Source organism: Sciurus carolinensis, chromosome 2 (assembly GCF_902686445.1).
Source record: "Sciurus carolinensis chromosome 2, mSciCar1.2, whole genome shotgun sequence".
Lineage (NCBI taxonomy): Eukaryota > Metazoa > Chordata > Mammalia > Rodentia > Sciuridae > Sciurus > Sciurus carolinensis.
Window position 1 is genome coordinate 197,022,159 of NC_062214.1, and position 26,974 is coordinate 197,049,132.

A 26,974-nucleotide genomic window follows, 5' to 3' on the forward strand; every position below is an offset into this window, starting at 1 on the left:
TTTTGAAATTAAGTTTAACAAATACTTATTTGGAAATGTGATGAACATTGAAATATGCTGCAAAGGGTGTCGACTGTGATTCACTAGTGTGTTACAGGATTTAGCATATCCTGGGTATTTTATACTGTTAGCAGTGTTTTAGTTTTGCAAGGAGAGGAAACCTACTCAAAGCAGTTTAATCTTTAAAGGGATGCGTGGGTTTGTGTTGCTGAAAATTCCAGAGGTGGGGTGGGCTTCAGCATGGTTTGACTGGGTGCCAGCTCTCTTTTGCTGAGATTCTCTTTGTTCTGCTTTCGGTGGTCTGTCAGTCTGACTTAGGTGGCCAAACAGTGGTAGAGGTGTTAGGCTTCATATTGCTGGACCATGTGTACCAGAAATGAAAGCCAGTATGAGAATGAACAGTGCTTTAGTGAGTCCCTTCAGCAAACCTCTTTGACTCACAACGCCAAAATGAATTACCAGCCATTCCTGTGGCCAAGGAAATATGCACTGGTTGAACCATTCTTGGCTAACCCACACCTTCAGCAAGGGGACTGAATTGTGTGCCCCTCATTGCCCTGGTGATCACTCTGAAACCGGTATATGCAATACCAGAGAGAATGATCTGCAGATAGACACTGGGCAGCCAACTGGGAGATGTGAGCTGCTGAGGATCTTTATTGGGGACCCAGAAGTAATAGACCCTGTTCTTCCTTGGGATAGCCTGGTGAGGAGGTGCACAGTACAGCCGGGCTTGCAGCACAGCAGGCAAGGCATTGGCTGCACTATGCTCCTGCCTGGCTGGCAGACCTGCCTTTCATGTGCTCTTGCTGGTTGGCTGCTCTGAAGGTCCTCCCACCTCTTCATACAGTTTGAATTTGACTGTTTGAATTTGACTTCCTCCTCTATACTGTGAATATTGAGGGCAGACTCCATCCCATCCTCCAAGATCTGACTTGATTAGGTAATTTTTCAAAATCTCTTTCACAAACCAACTGCAGTTCACATTAGTAGTGAAACAGAGGTAGGCTTGCTGGGCCCTCTTGCATTGGTTGAGGAGCTTTTAGGAATGAGTCACAGTCTGGAATTTTGTGCTTTTAGAATTCTTTTGAGTTAACCAAGGAGGAAATGGTGTTTAGTGTCTTGAATGCCGGGAGCCAGCTTTGTTTGGAACCTGTGTTCCTTGTCCTGGAGACCTGGGGAAAAAGGTTTCAGAAGGAAGCTGTTGGCCCTTGTCACGTCTTTTCTCTTAGTTGTAGGAATTGCACAACTCCTTACATTACTGCTCTTTTTTTCCCCCTGAATTCTGGAATAGGTGTACTCGTAGTTGGCAAGACTGAGGACAACAGTAACTCAGTTAATTTAAAAATGATGTGTGTGTTCTCAGGGTTTTCCTTGATGTACCAGCACTTTACGTTTCCATGAGCTCTCAGAGAGCCGGGCACATGTGGAGCTGGGGAGGTCTTACAGAGTGATGACTTCTATACTTCTGTGCAGATGGACTAGGCTTAGGTCCCTTTGCTTCCCTAGCATCCCTCTGGGGCCTCTCCCCTCATAGTCATGCCACCTTTCTCTTTCTTCCTCATAGTCATATACTGACTTACTGGCCACCTGCAGACTCAAGTACCTGCCTACATCCTTTCCTTCCACTTGAGTTCCTGCCATCATCTTAGATGATTTCATTTCCACTTCATGACCCTTAAGCACTTTGTTTTTGTGGCTTCCAAGGGTTCCCCAGTGTCTTTTCTAGACAACCTCTGTTACTGTCTTCCACATTGACACTCAGGGTCTTATCATCATCTGAAACAGTTTCAACTCCAGAATCCAAATTTAGATAGAAACAGTTATCCTTCTTCTTCAGTGTGTCATTGTCTTCCTGTCCTGCTGCACCTGCCCCCACCCCCCTGATTCTCTAGAAGACTGGTTATTCAATGTCATGCCACAGATTCACTGGACACTATTTGGTTTATAGCTTCCTCCACCCCTCAGCATCATTTAACACCATCAGTCTTCTTTTCTTTATTGAAACCCTCCTTGTCTTGACATTCTAAATCCTAATTTTCTTTCTGCCTTTCTGGCCCACATCTCTCTGGCCACCCACTACTTTACCTCTTTTGTTAGTTCCTTCTTTGCCTAGTGGTTTTGTGTGTGTGTGTGTGGGGGGGGGCATGTTTTGGTACTGGGAATTGAACCAAGACTGTTTTACCTCTGAACTAAGTCCCCAGCCCTTTTATTTTTGAGACAGGGTCTTGCTTAGGTTGCCCACTTGGCCTCAAATTTTTGACCCTCCTGTCTTAGCTTCCCAAGTAGCCGGATTATAGGTGTGTACCACTATGCCCGACTTCTACCTTGTTTTTATTTTTTGGTACCAGGGATTGAACCCAGAGGCACTTAATCACTGAGCCGCATCCCCAATCCTTTATATTTTTTATTTTGAGACAGGGTCTTGCTTAGTTGTTTAGGGCCTCTCTAGGTTGTTGAGACTGGCTTTGAACTTGGATTTCTTCTGCCTCAGCCCTCTGCCACTGGGTTTACAGGTGTGTGCCATTGTACTCAACTCTACCTCACTTTTAACTTTTAGATTTCCATAATGATTCAATCCTAATTCCTTTTCTCACTTCCATTAAAACTCTGCTGTATCTGAAATTACATTTCCCTTTCGTTCCTAAAATTGTTTGTTTCTGCCTTTTTTCTTCCTCTCCCAGGAAAAAATGTGTATTGCAGTAAAGTAACCCAGTGAGTATTCTTGTGGGAGCACAGATCAGTTAGGGCAATTAAAACTTAAACTAGCATGTGCTTCAGTAAAGATCCATCTCAGTCACTGTCAACTCTAGGTCTTCCTTTTTGATAGTGACTTGCCAGTTCCTTCTCTGGCTTCTGTTGCTTTCTGGGCCATCTGCCTTCAATGCTGACTGTGGCCATCTCTTGAACTGTCTCTCCTCCTGCAGGGTCATGACCTGCTCCAGAACTGCTGGGGCAGGGTTGTGTTTCTGCTGCTGCTTAGGCAACTGCTGGGCCTTGTCATTAACTTGAGCTTCTCCCCTTTGTTCAGATTTTAATTTTTTGCTGAACAGACAAGATTTGTGACTTAAATTCTTTTCAAAGAAACAACTTATTTTTTCTACTTTGTTAGTCTGTTATCTTTATTTCTTTTCTGTTTTCTTGAGATTTACTCTGTTCTTTTTCTTGTTTACTGAATTGGAAACATAAACTTATAAACTTTATCATTTTTAAATGATATACTGAAGGCTCTCGAATTCCCTTAAAGTAGTGCTCAAGGCTCTAGAATTCCCTCTAAGTATTGCCTCCTTTATGTTAAATATGTGATAATAATCACTGTAATAGAGATCTAAATAGTTTATTATTGGGCTGGGGATATAGCTCAGTTGGTAGAGTGCCTGCCTCGCATGCACAAGGCCCTGGGTTCAGTTCCCAGCACCACAAAAAAGAAAAAAAAACTTTATTATTTCCATTTTTGTTCCCTCTTTAACCCTTGAGTTTCTAAGCAGACATTTCTTAGTTTCTGTTTATGATATTTAGCTTTGTTTTATATTGTTTTGTTTATTTGCAATTGTATGGTCATAGTACATATTTTATGTATCAGTTACTTGAAATGTGATGAGACTGTCCTTGTGACCTAGTAAAAATGTTCCTTGGGCCTTTTTTTTTTTTTTTTTGAGGGGTGTGTGTGTGTGTGTGTTCTTTGCTTTGTTTGTTTGTTTTACAGTACTGGCGATAGAACCCAGAGCACTTACCACTGAACTATGTCCTTTAAATTTTTTTTTAAATTGAGAGACAGGGTCTTGCTGAATTTTTGAGGCTGGCCTTGAACTTGCGATCCTCCTGCCACAACCTCCTGGGTAGCTGGGATTACAGGTGTGCACCACTGTGCTTGGCTCCTTGTATTTTTAAAAGAGTATATGTCCTCTCTTAGGGTCAAGGTGAAATATCAGTGTGTGTGTGTGTGTGTGTGTGTGTGTGTGTGTGTGTATGTGTGTGTGTTTGATCAACTTCGTATGTAATGCTGTTCACATTGTCTGATATCACTAATTTTTATGACTGCCTTATTTATCAGTTTCTTATAGATTTCTAAAATTATTTATTTATTTATTTTTTGGTACTGGAATTGAACCCAGGGGTACTTAACCACTGATCCACATCCCCAGCCCTTGTTTGTATTATGTTTACAGACAGTGTCTCACTGAGTTACTAAGTGCCTCAGTAAGTTGCTGAGGCTGGCTTTGAACTCTTGATCCTCCTGTCTCAGCTTCCTGAATTGCTGGGATTACAGGTGTGTGCTGCTGTGCACGTCTCTCTGATAGATATTTTAGAATAACTCACTATGCTTCTGAACTTATCAATTTCTCTTTGTCAGGTTTTGCTTTATTATTAAATTTAGAATTATTAATCTTGGTAACTTACTCTTTGTTGATATATACCTTTTATTATCTCTAAATTTTTTTCTAAATTTTTGCTCTAAATTCTGTTTTGAGAATTAATCAGTTTATTTTGGCTACTGTTTGCATGAAATGCTTTTATATCCCTTACTTTCACCTTATCTATATAGGTTTTCATGTGTGTGGTATCTCTATTTTTTTTTTTTTTTTTTTTTTTAGTTGTCAGTGGACCTTTATGTTATTTATTTGTATGTGGTGCTGAGAATCGAACCCAGTGCTTCACACATGTGAGCCAAGCGTTCTGCCACTGAACCCCAGCCCGGCATCTACTTCTGTTTCTGTTGCCCTCACCTCCTTCTCTGGGCAGCTGCAGCCTCTGGTCACATACTCCACTCTTCACCCCTCTTAACCTCTATACAGCAGTCAGAATGAGTAATCTTAAAGAATATGAATCTGTCTTTCCCAGCCTTGAAATCTTCTGGTGGTTCCTGTTGCTTCTAGCATGAAAAACAAATTTATTAACAAGGCCTAGCAGGGGCCTGCATGAGCTAGCCCTGGCCTAATTTATGAGCTTCTCTTTGCCCTTCACTGTCTCTAACTCCCTGGCTTCCTTTTTCTGACAAGCCTTCAGTTTCTTGCCACATACTGTTGGGAGTCCATTCCTCCCCTTTCTCCCTCCATTCGCACCTGCCTCCTCAGAGCCATTGTGCCTGCTCTAGTCCCTTCGAAGCTAGACTCCTATGCCCAGGGTAACCTTGGAACTGGCTCCCTCACTTCTCCTTTTTTCTGCCCAAATGTGATTCTGTTACCCCTTTTCCTTTCTGGGGCTGCCATCACTCTTCCACCTCAGCCCTTCTACTCTCTTTTGATTTTTCTTCATATTCCTTACTACTGTGATACTCATTTGATTATTTACTGGTTATGTCTCTCCTAAACACTGTAAGAGGAGAGATTTAGTGTCTAAAACAGTACCTAGCAAATATAGTAGAATTCACTTGCATTTGCTGAGTTAAAGAACTTAACTGGTGTGGAGAGTGAGTCTGCATTTAGGACATGGGTATTATGAGGCCCGGTGGGCCTGTTTTATTTTTTAAATAAGTACTAACTATACTCACAATGGTTCATAATTCAAAAGGCATACAATGAAAAGTCTCTCCTATCTTGGCCCCCAGCCACCCTGTTCTTTTCTCAGAAACAACCAATGTTAAGTTATTGTGTATATCTTCAGACACAACATAAAATCACAGGTGTATTCTGTCTTTAACAAAATGCAAATTTTAACATCTGCACTGTTTTGTACCTTGTTTTGTTTTATAAATAATACTTGTTCTTTCTCAGTCCATGAGAAGCTTTTTCATTTAATGATTGCTCCATATCCCATTGTATGAATTAATCATAATCCCTCCCCCTTTTTTGGCGTGGTCTGGGAATGGAACTCAGGGATGCTCTACCACTGAGCTACATCCCCAACCTTTTTTATTTTCTATTTTGAGACAGGGCTTGCTAAGTTGCTGAGTTTGGCCTTGAACTTGGAATCTTCTTCCTTCATCTTCTGGAGTAGCTGGGCTTACATGTGTGTATGACTGTGCCCAGCCATAATTTCCCTTTTGATGAACATTGAAGTTGTTTCCAGTCTTCAGCTATTATAGTGCCATAAATAACATTACACACATATCATTTTGCCACGCTGTATATCTGAAGAATAAATTGCTCTTAGTGGAATTGCTGAATCAAAAGACATGGCATTTTTATTTATTTTTTGGTACTAGAGATTGTTCCCAGGAGTGCTTTATCACTGACCTACATCCCCAGCCTTTTTAAAAATTTTTTATTTTGAGATAGAGTCTAAGTTGCTTAGGGTCTTGCTAAGTTGCTGAAGCTAGCCTTGAACTTGTTATTCTCCTGCCTCAGCCTCCCAAGTTTCTGGGATTACAAGCATGTACCACCACACTGGCAAAATTTTGTTTTTTTTAAATAGACAAACTTATTAGTCTTGTCTTTTATGTCTGTAAAAGTTACGGGTCATACCAAAGCCTCCTAACTTTATTTTTTAAAAATACTTGACTGGGGATATAACTTACTTGGTAAAGTGTTTGCCTCGTATGCACAAGGCCCTGGGTTCAATCCCCAGCACTGCAAAACAAACAAACAAATAAATAAAAATACTTATGGTTTCTTCTTGTACTTCTGGGGTTTCAGTTTTTATTTAATATCTCTTGGTGGCTACTGAGATTTATTTATTTATTCTAAGATATGAGATGAGCCAGGTATGATGTACACACCTTTAATACCAGCTTCTTAGGAGGCTGAAAAAAAAATTTGATGGCAGCCTCAGCAATTTAGTGGGACCCTGTCTCCAAATAAAAAATAAAAAGTCCTGGAGATGTAGTTCAGTGGTAGAGCACACCTGGGTTCAATCCTTAGTACCAAAAAAAGATATTAGGTGAGGTTTCAAGCCCATTATTTTTTAAAGCCCATTTTTAAACAAAGATAATTTTAGGATTTTTAAATCTCTTATATCTTGTATGGAAAATAATTTGTCAAGTTTTCTTCTCTCTCTCTGTCTCTGTGTGTGTGTGTGTGTGTGTGTGTCTGTCTGTCTCTCTCTTTCTCTTTTTCTTTAGTGCTGGAGATTAAACCCAGGGGTGCTTTACTTCTGAGTTAGCATCCCCAGCCCTTTTTATTTTTTGAGACAGGGTCTCACTAAGTTGCTGAGACTGGCTTTGAACTCTGGCAATTCTCCTTCTTCAGCTTCCTGAGTAGCTGGAATGACAGGTGTGCATCACTGTACTGACTGTCATTTGTTTTGTTTTTCGTTTTTTCTTTTTCTTTTTCTTTCTTTTTTTTTTAAAGTAAAATCTTATACAGGCTTACATTTAAATGTTTTTCTTTAAAAGGAGTGAATTGTGGGGCTGGGGATGTGACTCAGTGATAGAGCCCTTGACTAGCGTGTCTGAGGCAAGGGTTTGATTTTCAGTACTGAATAAGTAAAATAAGGCATTATATTTACAACTAAAAAATTATTTTTAAAAAGGAGTTGATTTTCTGTAGATGGGTTAAATGCTTTATAGACAGGGGAGAAAGCTGTGCTAGGACCATCTTATTCATCATTTTCTTCTTTGCCTTCACCTTCCTCCTCTTCCTTCCATTTGTTGTTTTATTCAGCCTTGGTGATTCCCTGCACTCTGAATGGTATCTACCCCTGGGCCTGTCCTGTGTAAAATGAAGTTGTCTGTCTTAAGAATGTTGACTTAAAAGTAATGATTGCAATACAACCTATTAGTAAACATTTTTAAATAAATTTGGTAGAATTTTATTTGTAAATGAAGATTGATGAATAATAAGTGCAGTGATAGCTAATTAACATTATGCACTACATTTAAGGAATGTGTGTTGTAAAGTATGTGAAGCTCAAGAAATAAAGGAATCTTCCTTTCTCATTTGATGGATCCTGTTTGAGATCCCTTTGCTTTTTTGGCTGCTGATGCCAAGCTAGTAAAACACTGAAGTTGAAATGAGGCTTGATTTTCATGACCTCAGCATTGGTTGGGCACTATCAGCACTCTGCACTGGGCTCCTCTTGTGCACTGGAAGGTGGCAGTTCTTGACTGTGGTGATAAAAGGTGTTTTGTCACCTGCATCAGAATCTCTGATGACCCTTCACTTATTCTGCCTTTTTCTTCCTATTTCCATACCACATTGTCCTATCTCTGTTTGTAGTTGCTGTTTTTACCATGTGGCTAACTTGTCCAAAATTTGTACTGGCTTACTTTACTGATGACATCAAGTCCAAGATGGGCCTAGGAAGTAAGGTAGTCTACCAATGGCTTCCTCATAATCTTTCCATCATTGAAATTCTTCCACATAGGTAGTGAACTGGCTAAAATGACACCACTGTTGTCTCTACACACTTGTTTTGTCCATCTTGGTTTTTGTTCACCTTTCTGCTTGCCTATACTTTTTTTTTTTTTTTTTTTTTAAGAACCCAGGGGCGCTTAACCACTGAGCCACATCCCCAGCCCTTTTTATTTTAATTTTCTTCTTTTGAGACAAAGTTGCTAAGCCTAAATTGCTGAGGCTGGCTTCAAACTCACAAGTCACTGGGATTACAGATATGTGCCACCATGCCTGACTATTGCACAAATATTTAACCTCTTACATGTATACAAATTGACAGGCTATAGGAACTTTGAGCAACATCGATACATGCCACAGGGCTAGATATCTCTGGATCCTGGCATCCCATGTTTTGTGATAATGAATGTGTGCCATTTTGAGGGGAGTAGGATTTGAGAGCTGTATATGCAGGGTTAAATTGTCTTGTATATGTGTCTTCTAGGTCTTGTTAGAAGTGGACTGTTCACTCTCCTATTTCATCCTTCCTTTTTAGTAATGATTCTCTTATGTGTGATCCCCAACCAGCAGCACCAGCATCTTCTTGGAACTTGTGTAAATGCCGACCTGGGGCCCCACTCTTTATCAGAGACTATGGACAGAGCTCAGCAATCTGTGTTTTAACTATCAGACCAGGTGATTCTGAAGGGCATCTGAGAACCGCTGCCTTATAGGATCTAATTCATAGAAAACTTATTACAAAATCAGTAAAAGTTTACTAGTTACTTAATTTTTAGATTATATTAATAACCACTGATATTTGTCTCATCACAGCTCCCATTTATTGCATACCTACTCTGTGCTAAGCATGCATTGTCCCATAGGACCTCACAAATACTCAGCAGAGATTGTTTGTTTGTTTATTCTGAAGATTGAACCCAGGGGCGCTTTGCCACATCCCCAGCCCTTTTTCTTTTTTATTTTGAGACAAGTTCTCACTAAGTTGCTTAGGACCTCACTAAGTTGCTGAGGCCAGCCTCAAACTTGTGATCCTCCTGCGTCAGTCTCCTAAGCTGCTAGGATTATAGGCATGTGCCACCACACCTGGTTTATTTTCCACTTTATATAGACAGGAAAATGGGGAGTGTCTGAGGAACATAGTAACTTGCCAAGGTTACGCAGTTGGTGATAGCGAGAGATTTCAGCAGTTCTGTGAGACTTCAAAGCCTGTGTTCTTCTAGCACACCACACTGCTTTTCAGAGAGACTCTTGCTCCCAAAGAAGATGTGACTGTGGGGCTGTTATAAGTTTGTGTAGCAAGTGGTTGTAACATCCACATTTTTAGGTTTCCTCATTCACTAAGTAGCAACCTTTCAGTTTTTTTTTTTTTTTTTTTTTTTAACAGACTGTTTCCTTTTCTTAATATTGATTAGCTTGTGGTGTTTGAGAGAATTAGTAGGTAAGAGAGGCCTTTGAGATCATAGTCCAACCTTTGTTTTTATGTACATAGCCACCATCACATTATATGTGCTGCTGTATTGGACTCACAAACTGTATTTCCTTTGCTCTTGCACAACAACAACAACACAAAAGACTTCCGTGACTGTAAAAAATGTGTAGGTTTCTCCTCACCAGGACACAAGCAGTTAATTGTGCAGCAAGGGACACCATCTGGATGTACTTAATCCAATTCATTTCTTTTTTTTTTTTTTTTTTTTTTTTTTTGGGTGCTGGGGATCGAACTCAGGGCCTTGTGCTTACAAGGCAAGCACTCTACCAACTGAGCTATCTCCCCAGCCCCTCCAATTCATTTCTGACACTTGTCTAGCCAGAGATAGCTGCGGATCCCATAGGTTAAGAGCTTAGTCCCCGAAAAGGCTGCCTCTGCTTCAGACCAGTTGAAAGAACAGACCCAGTGTTAGAACTTCTGACAGACTGGCTACAAATTGGGGTTTCCATGACTCCCTCCTCAGGCTCAGTTAATTTGTTAGAGCAACTCACAGAATTCAGGAAATTACTATACTTAACATGTACTGATACATAAAGAATATCTTAAAGGATACAAATAAGCAACCAGATGAAGAGAGAACATAGGGCGAAGTCTGGAAGGGTCGTAACTGGAACGTCTGTCTCAGCAGGTTTGGAGTGCACCACTCTCCAGCACATGAATTCCTTCCTGTCCTCCTTCCTGCAAGTCTGCACGTGTTTTCCATCCAGAAGCTCTCTCAACCCTGTCCTTTGGGATTTTTATGGACACTTCCTTGCTTAGGCATTATTGCTAATAGACTAGGTGGTAAAACCTAGCAGGGCTTGTCAGATCAGATTCTTAGGCATTCCTTCCTCTGAAATGGGGTCATACCATCTACACCTACAAGGTGAGTCAGAGAATCTGTGAGTTCCCCAGGAAAGGAGCTAGGAGCCGAGAACTATGGATGGAAACATACGACATGTGCACACACATCATCTCACTGCTACTCACTATTTCCGTGTCAGAAATTAACTTTTACTTTCATTGATGGGTAAATTGGTGTACTATGCAGCCCTGACCTCTTAACTTATTTTTATAACCATTAAAAATTATGTCACATTGAGTTTAGTAAACTCTTAATTGATTAGGAAAAATAATTTTGCTGACAGTTCTTACCAGATACCTAAACAGAAAAAATAATACTTAAAAAATGTCGGGCTGGGGAGATAACTCAGTCGGTAGAGTTCTTGCCTTGTAAGCACAAGGCCCTGGGTTCAATCCCCAGCACCCCCCAAAAAAATGTCTTGTAACAGGTGCAGTAGTGCACACCTGTAATCACAGTTACTTGGGAGGCTGAAGCAGGAGGATCATAAATTTGAGGATGCCTAGGCAACTTATTAGCAAGACTCTGTCTCAAAATAAGAAAATTAGAGCTGGGAATGTAGTTTAGATCACTTGCCTCCTATGAGTGAAGCCCTGGATTCAATCCCTAGTACCACAAACAAACAACAAAAACTTTTCATTTCTTGCAAGACTTTTTTTTTTTTTTGCTCCATACTGATTCAAGTTCTGTCCTGTTAGCTTGAACAAGCTATTTGCCTGTCCATACCACTGTTTCCACAAAAACAGGGAAAAGGGCGATAAAGTAGTTGCCACCATATGCGCCTTTGCAGGACTTTTTGGTTTGTTTTTAGTTTTGGTCCTGGGAATTGAACCTAGGGGTGCTTTACCACGGAGCTACATCCCTGAATTATTTTATTTTTTATTTTGAGACAGAGTTTCACTAAGTTGCTAAAGTCAACTATGAACTTGAGATTCTTCTGCCTCATTCTCCCAAGTTGCTGGGATCACAGTCATGTGCCACTGTGCCTGACTGCACCTTTGGAGATTTAAAGGAGTTAAAATTTGTGAAGTGAGGCTGGGGCTATAGCTCAGTAGCAGAGCCCTTGCCTAGTATATATAGAGGCACTGGTTTGGATCCTTAGCATGACATAAGAATAAACAAATGAAATACAGACATTCTGTCCATCTAAAACTACAAAAAAAAAAATTTTTTTTTTTTTTTGTAAATTATAAAGTGATTAGAATCATGCTTGGTACAAAGTAAATGTATTTAAAAGTCAAAATTTTAAAAAAATCTGACACCTGAAATAGATATAGTAGGCTGAACTATTCATTATTTTTGTTTTCCCAGGTTAGGACCTATATGGAGAATGGGATTGGCTTATGAGTTCACACAGAGAAATAACTCATGTCCTTTTAAAGTGTTAAAAAATTAGGTCATTTGCCAGGAACTTGGGCAGAACAGTGTATCTGTGGCTTGGAATCCCCAGAATTTTATGAGAACAGCACAAGTACTTGAACTTGCTATGAGCAACAAGGTTTGGATACACACTTCACATTATCGTGTGTCTCTTCCTATTGAAAGACAAATATTCTGCATGGGGAGAGGTAAGAAGGTCTTTCCAGACAGTGGTTGAAGCCTGCCTTTTAACTTAGAGTCATGGCTGCTGCTTATGGAATCTGCTGGTATTTGGAACCTTAGCCTTTATCATAACTAGCTGTACCACCAACCTGAGTTGCTAGCCTGTGTTTCTTAGCTTTCCATAGCTTTGCAGCCTAGTTTAAAATTGCTGCTGATAACCAGATGCAGTGGTGCTTGCATGTAATTTTAGCGACTCAGGAGGCTGGAACAGGAGGATGGCAAGTTCGAGGCCAGCCTCAGCAAATTAGTGAGACCCTCAGCAACTTAGTAAAACTCTTGTCTCAAAATAAAAAAAATAAATAAAAGGACTGAGGATGTAGCTCAGTGGTAATAAAGTACCTCTACTCTAGGTTCAAACACCTATATCCAAGAGGCATGGGAATTGCGGCTGATTTCTGCCATCCTTCTTGCATTCGCATACATTCCTGCTAGGAATTTTATTGGTGAGCATTTGGTTGTACTGTAGAGGTACCATTTTCTTGAAGGTAGTCAGGAAATTTGGAAGTGGTAGTGGGTTTTGGCCTCAGTTGAGTAGGACACAACCAACTAGAGAACTTTGAATTCTTAAGAGGCAAGCAACTCTTTTCCGGTGCTATCTTCTAATGAAGGCTGGCTGCAGTTGGCACATACCCGTGAGCTTTCCTCTAACTTAATGAGTGTCATTTGGTTTATTCTAAACCTAATGAGTTTTGCAAAGTCTTCTGTATTTCTTTACTCTGTCTTATAAATAATATAGTTACAAGTTCCGACAACTAGTTGTTACCATCTGATGTAGAAACAAGATCACAGTGAAAGGAAAGACCTAGGCTTCTTACTTTAGTGCCTTTTAGAGTTTACTGACTTCACAGTAAATATGTCCAGAGTTCCAAGGTTAACTGCAGTGTGAACTGGTTGTATGATTTTAGGCATTTTACTTTGGTCTAAGTTGCAGCATCTTGAGAGCCAATGTGATTTTTCTAAATTTATAAGTGCCAGCCCAGCTCTGTTTATCCTCATCTGACTCCTAGATATCAGACTAACATTACCTATGTTCATGACCTTTGAATATATAGGTATATCACACAGTTCCTCACTCTGGAAAGTGGTTACTTCTTTAAATCTATTTCTTTCTGAATAGTTTATAAATGTGTACTTGTTGATGAGCTTTTGGATTATGGTTGATTTTAGCCTTCATTGCAGAGCATCTTCAGTTTTAAGTGAGTTGACCTGTTAACCTACATTTCATAAGCAGTATTATTCCTCATTGAGACTATGAATATACCACCTTCCCTATTAAGCTTAATATTTCTATTTCACTTTTAAATGCTAAAATATTACTGAATACTTAAAAATCAATTAAGATTTGTAAAAAGGTGCTGTATAACCTTTTATGATTTCTTCTGGATTAAGGGTAATTTAGTATTCATTTTTTCTAGAACCCTCTAGTAGAGCATGAATTTAATGATTGGAGCTGGCTGGAGCTCTGGTAGAGCTCCTGCCTAGCACATGTGAGGTCCTGAGTTCTGGCCCGAGGCATGCCCCTCCCCACCCCCCAAAAAAATTTATATTTCAGTTCTTATGAGAAAAACATGGACTCATATTTCAGATCTGCATTAGAGGAAAAATAAAGTTGGAGCAGATTGGATTTCCCAAGAAAGACTGGGAAAATTTGTCTTTATCTGCACTGTAGCCAGGGAGGAACACACAGTGAACTATTCTAACACTGTAGAGCTGTTTGAAGAGTAGAACAATAGAATCAACTTAGCCTTCCTTATCTGTTGCCTGAATGGTTGGTTTCTAAAGAAGGAACTTTCCTTGCCTTTCTCATGAGTAACATCACTCATGCCACAGAGACATGAATAATTGACTCTATCAGTCCTGGTTAGTATGAAGCTTGTGATTTGACCTGTTAGAAATAGATCATCACCTGTTGGTGATATATCATCCCTACTCTTGCTTTTGTTTGGATAACAATGTGCTTTTTATGGTGCATTTCACTATCAAATCATTTTTCTGTGACCCTGTACTAGGACATGTCATGCTTTTAAAACTATCTCTGTTGCTTAATGACAGGGATACATTCTGAGAAATGTGCAGTTAGGCAATTTTGTTATTGTGTGAATGTGGTAGTGTAGTTACACAAACTAAGGCAGCTATGAGATCACTAGGCAATATAATCTCATGGGCTTTCTTTTTTTTTTTTTTTTTTTTTTTTTTGGCGGTACTGGGGATCGAACTCAGGGCGTTGTGCTTGCAAGGCAAGCACTCAACCAACTGAGTCATGGGCTTTCTGTTGTAGATGCAACCAGTCACTAATATTGTCTTTTTCTACCTAAAAAATTATATGTTATGTGTAATTATTGTTAAAAAGTTACAGATTTATAGGCAGAATTGTCCCCTAAACATTACTCCTGTTTTTAGGTAAATGCTGTACTACTGAGCTGCCACCCCTCTTTTAATAATAACTACTTGTTAATGTTTTGGTGGATATCTTTTCAAACTGTTTTCTTTGCAAATGTATACATGTAAATAAACATATGCCCCAAACAGAATCATACTTTTTTAAATTATGAAAATGTTCCAACTTATACAGAAATAGGATAGAGTGAATTTCCAAGTTCCTATCTCCTAGCTTCAGTATCTCCTGACATACGGCCAGTCTCAGTTCATCCATTATTTTATCCCCACTGGATTATTTTAAAGCAAATCCCAAACATCATAGTCTTTCTTCTTTTTTTTTTTTTCTGTGATGCATGGACTACTTTTGGTGATAAAATCACATTTTCACATGCAAAAAAATTTATATTTGAACAGTTTATTCCTTAACAGATTTTTTTTTTTTTTTAATCATTGGGGGTTGAACCCAGAACTGCTTTATTATTGATATATCCCTGGTCCTTTTTATTTTTTTATTTTGAGACAGAATCTCACTAAATTGTTGAGACTGGACTTGAACTTGTGATCTTCCTGCCTTAGCTCACCATGTTGCTAGAATTACAGTCTTGTGCTACTGTGCCCATCTATCAGATTTCATAAATATTCTTTGTGTGTGTGTGTGTGTGTGTGTGTGTGTGTGTGTGTTACTGGGGATTGAGCCTAGGAATGTTTTACCACTGGACTATATATATATCCCTAGACATTTTTATTTTTTTATTTTGAGACAGAGTCTCATCAAATTGCTCAGACTGGCCTGGAACTTGAAATCCTTCTGTCTTAACCTCCTGAGTTGCCGTAATTAAAAAGTGTGTGCCACTGAGCCCCCTCCATGAAATTCTTTATTGTTGGTTCTTGATTGTGTTCTTCAGCTTTCTGTCATTATGACAAAATGCCTGAGAAAATCAACTTATAAGGAGGAAACATGTATTTTGGCTCATGGTTTTGGAGGTTCTAGTCTATGGCCACTTGACCCTGTTGCTTTTGGGCCTGGCATGAGGCAGTATATTGTGGCAGAAGTGCGTGTCAGAGGAAATCTATTCATCTCGTGACTGGGAAGCAAAGTCAGAAGGGGTGGGAGTTCCAATAGCCCCTTCATGGGCATGCCCATAGTAATCTAACTTCTGCTAGGCCTCACCTCCTAAAGCTTCCCCTATCTCACAGTAGTGCCACAGACTGGCAACTCACCTTTAGTATAGGGGTCTTTGGAAGACACTTAAGATCTAAACCATAACATTGATGTATAAGAATTTTGTTATTTAATTAATTTTACTCTTTTATTTGATATAACTATGGATTTATAATAAGTTGCAAAAAATGTGCAGCAAAGTCCTGTGTATATACCCTTTTCTTAGTTTTACCCAATGATAACAACTGCAGCATGATATCAAAATGAGGAGATTGGTGTAATCCACAGAGCTCATTCAGATTTCACCAGTTTTACATGCATTCATGTATATTTGTGTGTGCTGTGTGGGTGATTCCGTGCGTTTTTATTCCATGTACAGATTTGTGAGTCTGCCACCTCAAATAAGTGTTACTTCACAATCAGATTCCAAACAAGGACCAATATTGTATTTAGTATACATGATTTTAAGTCTCTCTCTCTCTCTCTCTTTTTTTTTTAAATTTTTTTGTAGTTATAGATGAACACAATACCTTTATTGTATTTGTTTATTTTTATGTGGTGCTGAAGAACCCAGCACCTCACACGTGCTAGGGAAGTACTCTGCCGCTGAGCTACGACCCCAGCCCACTCTCTCTTTTTTAGGATTCTAGGGATTGAACCCAGGACCTTGTGCATGCTAAGCACATACTTTACTACTAAGTTATAACTGTAGGTATACTTTGACACTTAAGAGAAAAGTTGCAAGAATAGTACAAAGTACTTCCATTTGTCTTTTACACAGATTGACCAGTGTTTAAAAATGGCCTGTTTTACCATTTGTTCCCCCGTGTGTGTGTGTGTGTGTGTGCGTGAATATATATATATATATATATATATATATATATATATATATATATAAATTTGAGAGTAATTTGTTGACATCATGCCTATTTTGTCCATATAAACTTGTTTCCCAAGAACAAAGACTTTTTCTTACCATAATCTCATTTATTAAAATCAGAAAACATTGAGGCATTTCTCTTATCTATTTCATAATTTGTATTAAAATGTCACCAGTTGTCCCACTGCTTTCTTGTAGTCATTTCCCCTCCTGGTTTGAAATCCAGTCCAGATTCACATACCAGAGTTAGTTACACTCTCTTCAGTCTCCTTGAGTCTGGATCTGTTCTTTGTAGAAATTCTTTGTTTTCAGAATTTTTACCTTGTCTGAATTCAAACCAGTTATTCTTAGAATATCTCTTAATTTGGATTTGTCTGATGTTTTTTCATGATTAAATTCATGGCCTGCATTTTGGGTAGAATACTGCAGAATTGAGTAGTGTCTTTTTCAGGATAACCTATCAGAAGGCACATGGCACCTGATGCTGGTTTATCCAAGTGAGCATTGGTAAATGATGACATTGACTAAGGTTAAGTTTAAGAATGAATTTGCTAAATTAATCTATCCTTAAGGTTCAGTTTTTTTTTCTTTGTAATTATTACACAGTTTGTTGGGGGAAATATTTTAAAACTGTATACATATCCTGTTTCCCATAAAATTTTCACTCTCTGGTTTTAGCATCCATTAATGATTTTTGACTAAATTGATTATTAATGTGTTACCATATTGTTTGTAAAATGATTTTTCAAACTCCGTTATTTTTTTCTTGCTGTTAATTGGTGCTGGTTTACTATAATGAAGAACTTTCTCTTTCCCCCACTTATTGATATTAGCATAAACTCATTTTATTCCATAAAAATTCTGTAGATTGTTTTGATGTTTAAGATGGCCCATCTTGGGGCTGGGGATATAGGTCAGTTAGCATATAGAGCTTGCCTAGCATGTATAAGGCCCTGGGTTCAATCTCCAGCATAATACATACATATATACATACATACATACATACATACATAAATGTTTGTTTAAAAAAAAAAAAAAAAAAAAGATGGCTCATCTTGGCCAGTTGGTAGTCCCTTTACTTTGCCTCTTAAGTCTTTTGTCCATTTTCAGTACTTGTAGATATCTTTCTGGCTCAGAGGCACAAGAAGATGTTCCAGATTCGTCTTGTCCATTTCCTGCCCCATCCCTAGTGTCTCAGGAGCCTTGATTACTTTAAGTAGTCAGTAGCATTTGCAACACAGTCTCCTGTTGCTGTTGGCCATTGTGCTTTACCTTTTCATTGGACAGAACTGGAAAATGCCTTAAAACAAAACAAGACAAACTTTTTTTTCTTTTTTCTATGCTTTGAACCCAGGGCCTTGAGCCTGGTAGGCAAGTTACTTTACCACTGAGCCATATCCCTAGGCCCCTTTTGTTTTAAAATAAGAAAAAAATATATCATGAGTTCATATTGGTCATTCATTTCAAAATGTTAAAATAGTGGTTTTGTATTTGTACCTATTTTGTGTAGAAAACCTTGGTTCCTGTTAACATTCATAGAACTAATAACTTTTTTGCTGTGTTCAACAAGACATACTCAAAACAATACACTTATTACTATTATAATGTGATTATAGTTTTATGATTTCTTGTGACTTTTTTGTCCTTAGAATACTATTTTTTATTTTTGTATTTTCACTTGGTAATGTATAACATCCTTCTTTGTTATTAAATAAACATCTTCATTTAAAATGCTTTAATTACTCATTGCCTTTTGGCACATATAGGATATTAATAATGTTATAAACAAAACTGATTTGACTATCCATGTGTTTACTCACTAATATATTTTAAATTTATGGATAGCATACAAACTGGAATGTGTATAAGTATAAAGCCTAATTAATTTTCACAAAGTCGAAACCATAGATTAAAAAACACCTAGAGGCCTCCCCTGTGGCCCATTCCACTTACCTCCTTATAGGTAACCACTGATCTCACTTCCAGCATCACAGATGAGTTTTCCTTATTTTCAAACTTTATGTAAATAGAAGTGTTTAGTATATACTTCTTTATATCTGACTTCTTCCACTCAAGAACAACAACCTGGTCATAGACCACAACTTAAAAATCTGCATGTTTAAATGGACATTGAGGTTGTGCCAGTTGTTGGCTATCACAAGTAGTTTACATGCTTGAAAAGTCTTTTCTAAGGATAAATTCCCAGGAGTTGAATTTGTGTTAAAAGGAAACGATACTACCTTATGTTATTATCTTGCTCTTCATGAAGGCTGTGCCAGTCCTCCTGGACTGCATTTTGAAACTGGCTGCTGATGGGCTACTAGGATATACCAGGACCTGATAAAATTTGGGTATGTAAAAAGACTCTTTTGATCTGGTAGGGAAAAAAGTCAGAAATGTCTGAGGGGCTGTTACGAAGGTGGCCTGTAAGAAAGAAAGACCTCTCCCCCTAGTTAAGAGTAGTTGAAGAGATAAGCCATATGTGATAAATGACTAACAGCACAAGTGTCAAATGAGTGTTTCTAGTGATGAACTAATGCTCACAGTAATCTTTAGACAGAGCAACTCTGTGTTACCCTCATGGGTTTGAGCTATGGTCTTTTGCTGTGGCCTGGCTGGATCAGAGACTGTTTGAATTACACAGACCAAATCAAATCTTTTGGTCACTTGTTATAGTGGCTGATCTCCATTAATGTGTAAGGTAGCTTAATGTAGTGTCACTTCTTGCTTGCTTACTTCCTCTTTGACAACACAGCAATTTAGTGAGCATAAAATGCTGTCAGTTGATGTAATCAAATTGCTAGAACAAATCAGTGTCATTTTTTAAAATTTCATGTTACATATGCTATAGTTCATTGTTCCAGCTGAAGTGGGTGATTGAGAAGAGCCTGATGACTCAATATAGTTAAAAGTGCAGTTTTGTTATTGTGTGTGTGTGTGTGTGTGTGTGTGTGTGCGCGTGTGTGCGCGCGCACGCGTGTGTGTAGTAGTAGGGATTGAACCCAGGTCCTGGTACATGTTTGGCAAATGCTTTGCCATTGAACCACACCCCCAGCCTAAAAGTATAGTACAGTTCTAGGCACTGCACTTTTAGGAGGCAGATCACCATATCCCCCCACCCACCTGCCCTCGCCTCCGTAGGATGAAGAAATGGCAGAAGTTTGTAGGGCCTCTGCACAGTTGGGGATTTAGGGCCTTTCCCACTTAGAGTGGGAGCTCCTTTGTAGTTTGCTGCTTATGTTCCTCAGCAACTTAAATTGGAAAATTTAGAAATCATTTGTGTGCTCTGCCAAATATAGTATATCCTAGGATGGTCTAAAGGTCAGTAAAACAACAGTAGAAAGGTAAGCAGCAGGAAGGAACTCTTCCTTCTTCATAATGGTCTTTAGTTCACCAGTATTATCCCAGCACTTTTAGAGGGTATAGAATTTCCCCTCCCTGCCCCTTTCAGAGGGAACTTAAAAATATATATATTTTCTTAAGAGTTTAATATGGAGATCCTTTGCAAGAATAAAAGCATCTTACCTTTTCCATACATGAGATCTTGATACTTCTTTTGGAATAGGATTGGTATCTATGCATGTTTAACTGAAGGGTTTAATAAAAATAGGTTATTTGAATATGACACATTTTAATGTGATGAAATCTGGGTTGGGATGTGTGCAAATTGAATTTATCTAATGTTTATTCATAGTTTTTCTTCAGTGAAGAAACCTGTATTTCACAGGACAGCCTTGTAGTGACTCACCTTGTAATAAGAGACTTAACCTGAACAGGAGTGCCACATAAGAAATGAGGAGATGGTAAAGATGTTGCAGTTTAGCGGCTTATTAAATTCATTTTTTAAAAACTATCTGGGGGAAGAGGAGGTTTTACATAGTTAACAGTTTTTAAATGACAGGCTGCCTTGGGGAAGAAATAACATGTGATAGCAACAGAAGCTTGTTATTTCAGCAGATCTTGCCTGACAGTGCTGGGCCAGGGGAGAAGATGCTTTCGTCTCAGCCCTCAACTTCTTCCCACTGCAACCCACCCACCCAAAGTGCATCTCCAGAAGAGAAGCCTCTGATGACCCCTGGGAGAAGCCTGCCTTCAGTGAAGGGCAGGCAGTTCTGGAGGTGGTTGCCGTCAAAGTTTCACTTGGCATGTTTTGTGCACCTCTTCCCATTCAGGGATGTCATACAGGGGCCACTCCTTGCATCTGACATCTCATTGTCTGCCCATGTTTGGACTGACTGCTGTTTGGCCCATTGTCCTCCCTTTCTCCCCCTTGCCTGGTTCCCTGCCCACCCTCACGGCCTAGCTGCGCTGTGAACATGAGAGGCCTCTGGGATGTGGGTGGTAGGTTCTCATTTCAGGGTCAGAGTCCCTCAGAAGCATGCAACAGGGGACTTGTCCAGGGTTTGTTTTTAGTAAAGAGGAGGATCAGGAACGCCAGGTGAGTGTAGGCTGTGAACTAGTGTGTGTGAGGATGAAGGAGGGATGGAAACCAAGAAAGGGAAGCTCCTGTCTTGTTTTGGAAAATTATATTGGAAGGAAAACATGCTGAAACTGGGCTTCTGCTGCTACTTTTCTCTGGAAAATTCAGGGCAGAAAGAAATATCCCTGTTTTTCCTTATCTCTCTCTCTTTAAAGGTATTACTGAAAGATGAAATTTTCAAGGCCTATAAGAAGATAAACAGTTAAGCCCTTATGTATTCAGAAGAGGAACTAAACTTAAGTGCCTGTAAGTGCCAGGCTTTATGCTAGAAACTTTACATCTGTCACTTGGTTTCAGTCAGCCCTGTGAGGTACATGTATTGAGAAGGTAGGTCTAGAATCTGGGCCATACTGAGCAAGGTTGGAATGTTTGATTTCTTGCTTCCGCAAGCATAGGAACATGGAGTCACACAGTGCTAGAATTTTAGAATGTGGTGCTACTTCTGATGTTGTTTTGTGAGCTTCCCACCATAGTACCATGTTACAGTAGGAGATCTTGGGCTGCAAATGAGACACACCTCTCCCACTTGATTCCTCTTGATGACTGATTGTTTCCTGTCATGACATGGAGCTGTGATACTTACTGAACAGGCCTGTAACGGGGGTTGAAAGAACTGATACATGGAGCTGCTTTGTAAACTATAAAGTGACTTACCAGTATTTGCTTGTGGAGGTGGTTTACTTTCATAGGTGGACACCCAAGAAGGCAGTTAGTTGTTAGCATTTTGCTTAGTAAAAGGATTATATACTTGATTCTGTGCCCGTCTTTCTCAAGGTCTCTCTTGGTTCCTTTCACTTTATATTTTTTTCTTCCATTTTCAGAACTGTTTCCGTTCTATGACAGATGTTGAATGATATCGTCTGTGTGCCAGGCCCACTATTAGAAGATAGAGTAGTGAACAACACAGACAATTTCCTGTCCTGTTTGAAATGTTGAAACTCTACCACTGGTTGACATTGTTTTCCTGTTGGGATAAGTGATCTTAAGGCTGACTGACTTCTGACACCCGTGATATGAATGCATGTGTATGTATGTATGTATGTGTGTGTGTATATATATATGTACATATACACACACGTATATCTATGTATGTAAGTGTTAGGCTCTATACAGTGTTAATGCTAATTGTGCTCTTATTTTGGATGTAACTGTTGAACTGAAGGGAATGTGAGAAAGGTGGATTATGATTGTGTGGGTGTTTGACACGATGAACCAAGCCTTTTTTCTCCTTTAAGAGCAGGTGGGGGAGCTAGGGTTGTAGCTTAGTGGTAGAGTGCTTGCCTACTGCACATGAGGTGCTGGGTTTGATCCTCAGCACCACATTAAAATAAGTAAAAATAAATAAATAAAACAAACGTATAAAAAAGGAGTAGGTGGTTGGAATGTAGCGTTTGTGTCTGAGCAGTGCTGTACAACTCATTTTTACTCGAGTGTTAAACTGTGCTCCCAAACATAAGAATAGATATTTTTTTGTCAATATACCCATTATTTCCCACTATGTTGAAGGAAATTTGGGCTAAGTAGTGTATTGAGCTATGCCCAAGACGTGAATTTATCTCGGCTCTGAGAGGTCAGTGTCTCCTTAACCCTGGCCTCAGTGTTTGCCAAGTTTCAGCAGATGTGGTCCAGCAGGCATGGGCCAGCAGCCAGCCCCAGACCATGGGCTGTATATGGATTCCTAAGAGACTCAAGCCCCAAGCCTGACCATATCATAGGTCCTCCCAATAGAAACTCCGCAACTGTCTTTGTAATGTGATTTATTTCAGGTGTTTTAAGATAGGACCCCAAGCAGTTCACTGTTTTTCCAAGTAGGTGATCCTTTGTGCTTCTGGGAAGTAATCCCTTGGTCAGTTTTGGCCCCTCTTTTGGTTGAAATGTGGTCAGGAGGGGTGATAATAGAAAGTATTCCATCAGTTGTCTTCTCATTTTCAGAATGTCATAGTGGTGACCTTTGATGCTACTCGGACTGCTCCTGCTATTTTTGAGTAATTGGTTCTGGCTGTCAGTGACTCAGCAGCCTCCTGCCTGCTTTCTTGTTTTCAAAAGGCCTGGACTTTCACAGCATATGGATAGAGTGTAACTATGGCCCATAGTGGTGGGCACTCCATTGAAGAGTGGGTAAAAGACTGTCACACCTGGGTGAGTCAGGTCAGGAGTGACATTTATGTCAGGATGAATAGAAACTGTATGGATGTTGGGGGTGAGATAGGTTTTTCTAGCTGAAGGAAAGGCAGGCAACAGCCAAGTGTCTTCAGGGTAACATTTGGGGGCAGGGGCAAGGCCCACATTGGGAGTCTGTGCCGTCCAAGCTGTTCTGCCTTTCAGAGCCCTGGAGGTTTTGCATGGGAGAGTGACCTAGGGCTTCCTGAAGATGAATCTGGCAGGTTGTGTGGGATGAATTGGATTGGGGCAGAAATGGATGGAAGGAGACTAGTACAGAGATAGGGATCCTGAGCTAGGCTGGGCTTAACCTAAGGAAGGACAGGCCTGGTGAGAGTTATGAAGTTGCCATTTGGGCAGAACAGTGCTGTGTGGCCCCACCTGAGGAGCAGACGTAAAGCTGGGGAAGGGCTTCAGAATGGGAGGCATGGGATTTAGGTGGGAAGAGTGATTACAGGTGTAGATGACATAAGCTTCTGGTTGTATTAGGCATTTGACAGCTGCTGGACTCGCCTGTGGAAGGACATTTTACTCTTTCTTGGCAAAAAGACTTGTTCTTTCTGAGATAATTTTCAGATGAGAATGGGGAAGTGGAGTAAAGTTCATCTTTTTTTTTTTTTTTTTTTTTAAATACCAGGAATTGAACCCAGGGGCACTTAACCATTGAGCCACATCCCCAGCCCTTTAAAAAAAGTTTTTTTTTTTTTCTTTTCTTTTTCTTTCTTTCTTTCTTTCTTTTTTTTTTTTTGAGACAAGGCCTTGCTAAATTGCTTAGGGTCTCACTACGTTGCTGAGGCTGGCTTTTGCTATCCTCTTGCCTCAGCCTCCCAAACCGCTAGGATTACAAGCGTATGCCACCACATCTGGCCTATCTTTATTACCTACACTGTTCCTCCTAATTCATTTTGAATCTGTCTAAAATAATTTGATGTGCATTTTTCTATAGAAGTCATACAATATCAAGTGCTTCTGGGTACTCAAGGAGTATCAAGTAGCAGGTTCCCATGAGGAGAACTTGGCACAGGCCCACATGACATGGCATGACCATGCCCATGGATGGCGCAGGTTTTGGGAAGCCAGATGGATTGTGAGAGCCAGGCTGCCCCTTCAGAGGTGTGTCTGGAACTTGAGGGCTTCTCTTTTAGAAATTTTGTGGTACTGGAAAGAGAAATTCTTCAAGTACTTATGGACTTCGTATTTCAGCAGTATTCATCCTGAAAAGTATTCATCCTAAAGGATCGGCAGTCCAAGGAGAAGAGGAGCATAACATTGAAAAACATGTGTTTATTGATTGAGGCTTTGGTAGTCAGCTCTGTTTCTCCAATAGAAATTTTTTTAAACCATTATTTAAAAATTTTGTACTAAGTTGAGAACCAGTAAGCATGATGAGACGATGACAAATTATTTGTAATCAGTAAACTCCTTATACAGAACTCATGAGCACGATAATGGTAATCTTACCATTGAACAAATTCAGGAATAATTGTGGTTTCAGCTGTTCAGCAAATACTGAGCATTTATGACATACTGGGTACTTTGCAGGGGCTAGAAACTAAATAGGAACTAATTCTTAAAATTGGTAAGAATTGACTGGGGTTGTGGCTCAGTGGTAGAGTGCTTGCCTAGCAAGCATGAGGACTGGGTTCGATCCGAAACACCACATTAAGAAAAGAAAAAGAAAAAAAAGAAAGAGAATGAAAATTGATAAGAATTTTTTAGTAAATGATTCTGCCACAAATTAATGTTTAAGAGTTCAGATGATTGGCAATAATTAGCTTGCAAAACATTTTTTAAAATCCCAGAGTATGTAGAATTCACAAGAAAACTAAAAATAAAAGGCTAATTTCAGTGTCAAAAGGCTAATACAGTGATAACTGTTGAATAAGTTCTCATTAATGGAGCTTTTTAATTGTAGTTTTGTTGTAACTGATGATAACACACAAAAAAAATTCTGAAGTCATAGAAATGATTAAATACTAAATTTTTGGCACAGATTTAAGTATTTGAAAGCTAAGGTAAACTGAGCACAAAGAATGGTAGTTGGGAAAATTCTTGCAGGAGGTGATGAAACTGGAACTGAATGGGGCCATGAAAACTATATCGACCAAGAGGTTGACACAGTGAAGCCAGGAAAGAGGGCTTGTGTCCCAAAACAAGGCTCAGCATGTGTTGTGGAGGGCTCTCAAAGAATGAAGAGGAACACAGAATTTTGTCCGAGTCCCTTCCCAGTTTCATCTGAAGAATGTGGATCACATAGCCAGACCTACCTTGAAAGATGACTGTGACATATAAATGGGTTGATGAGTTCAAGCCCTGGTCTGGGCCTGAAGCACAGAAAGTAGGCAATAGACAGAACTTGGTATTGCTGTTGGGAAGGATGGGTAAACCATGGCAAGCAGGATACATCTTCCTACTTTGATAGGATGGCAGTGAGGAAGCCCAGCAGGTTTTGAGCAGAGCTAGGACGTGACTAGAATGAATTAATAATGGTTGCTTCTGTTTGCGATCTCTGTTCAGTGCTTTCTAGCTGGTATGTGCAGCCCTCATCACTGCCCTGTGGAGGAGGAAGGGAGTTGTCCTCTGAGGCTCAGTGGGAGGAAACAGACCTTGCCCAAGGCCACCTAGCTACTGAGAGGGAAGGCGTGTTTGAACCTTAACTCCCTGCTTCTAAGTCTGCATTCTTTCTCCTCTTCCCAGACTACCTCTACCTGGGAATCCATCTGTCAGGGACTGGTGACCCTTTGGAAGAGTAGTAGCTGGCTCAGATAGTGACCACTGCTACCAAAAAGGTGTGCAGGCTTGGAGTACATGTTGGCAGACCAAAGGAGGAGGAAATAGGACAGTCATACATTAGTAGGAAAAGAGACAGAACTTACTGATTGCTGTAGAGGAGAAGAGACAGGAAGATTGGAAGACGGTCAAGCTGTTTGAAATGAAGACCTAACTCTCTTTTGTCTGGGCTAGGTTCCAGAAATTTCAGGTACCAACAGGGCATTCGTGGATTTTTATCTGAAATGTTATTTATTTATTTATTTATTTATTTATTTATTTTTGTTACTGGGGATTGAACTCAGGGACACTTAACTACTAAGCCACATCCCCAGCTCTTTTTGTATTTTATTTAGAGAGAGGGTCTCACTGAGTTGCCTAGAGTCTTGCTAAGTTTCTGAGGTTGACTTTGAACTCACAATCCTCCTAACTTAGCTTCCCCAGCCTCTGGGATTGCAGTTGTGCACCACTGTGCCTAGCCAGAATATTAATTTTTTTTTAACCGGCACATTCCTAATAGTCACTTCAGGCTTCACAGTACCTTTTATTGAACCCAGGACCTTGTGCTTGTCAGGCAAGCATGCTACCAATTGAGCTATAGCCCTAGCCCACTTCACAGTACTTCTTCATACTAATTCTTACTGGGTGTAGGTGTCATGTTGTCTAGTATGTCATTGTGGAGGGCTTGGGAACAAAGGATTGACCTCTCAGGTAGGAAACATTCTAAGTGTTCCTTTGGCTCAGGTGTTTTTTTTTTTTTGTTTTTTTTTTTTGTTTTTTTTTTTGTGCGTGTGTGTACCAGAGATTGAACCCAGGGGTGCTTTATTCTTGAGCTGCTTCCCCAGCCCTTTTTATTTATTATTTTGAGACAGAGCCTTATGAAGTTGCTTAAGAACTCACTAAGTTGCCCATGCTGGCCTGGAACTGGTGATCCTCCTGCCTCAGCCTCCAGAGTCTCTGGAATTACAGGGATGTACCACA

The 26,974-nt window shown here is 39.7% G+C and overlaps 1 protein-coding gene across 11 annotated transcripts in view; it reads left to right on the forward strand.

The window, feature by feature from the left end:
- Wdr20 (WD repeat domain 20) overlaps window positions 1-26,974 on the forward strand; it is a 102,709-nt gene that overhangs the window by 36,046 nt on the left and 39,689 nt on the right. The window contains exon 2 of one of the 11 annotated variants that reach the window (XM_047538913.1): window positions 21,220-21,310. The exons of the other annotated variants lie outside the window; for them this stretch is intronic. Within the exon in view, the coding sequence (XP_047394869.1) occupies window positions 21,220-21,270 (51 nt within the window). The 3' untranslated portion in view covers window positions 21,271-21,310. The remainder of the gene's footprint in view (window positions 1-21,219; window positions 21,311-26,974) is intronic. 11 annotated transcript variants of the gene reach the window in all.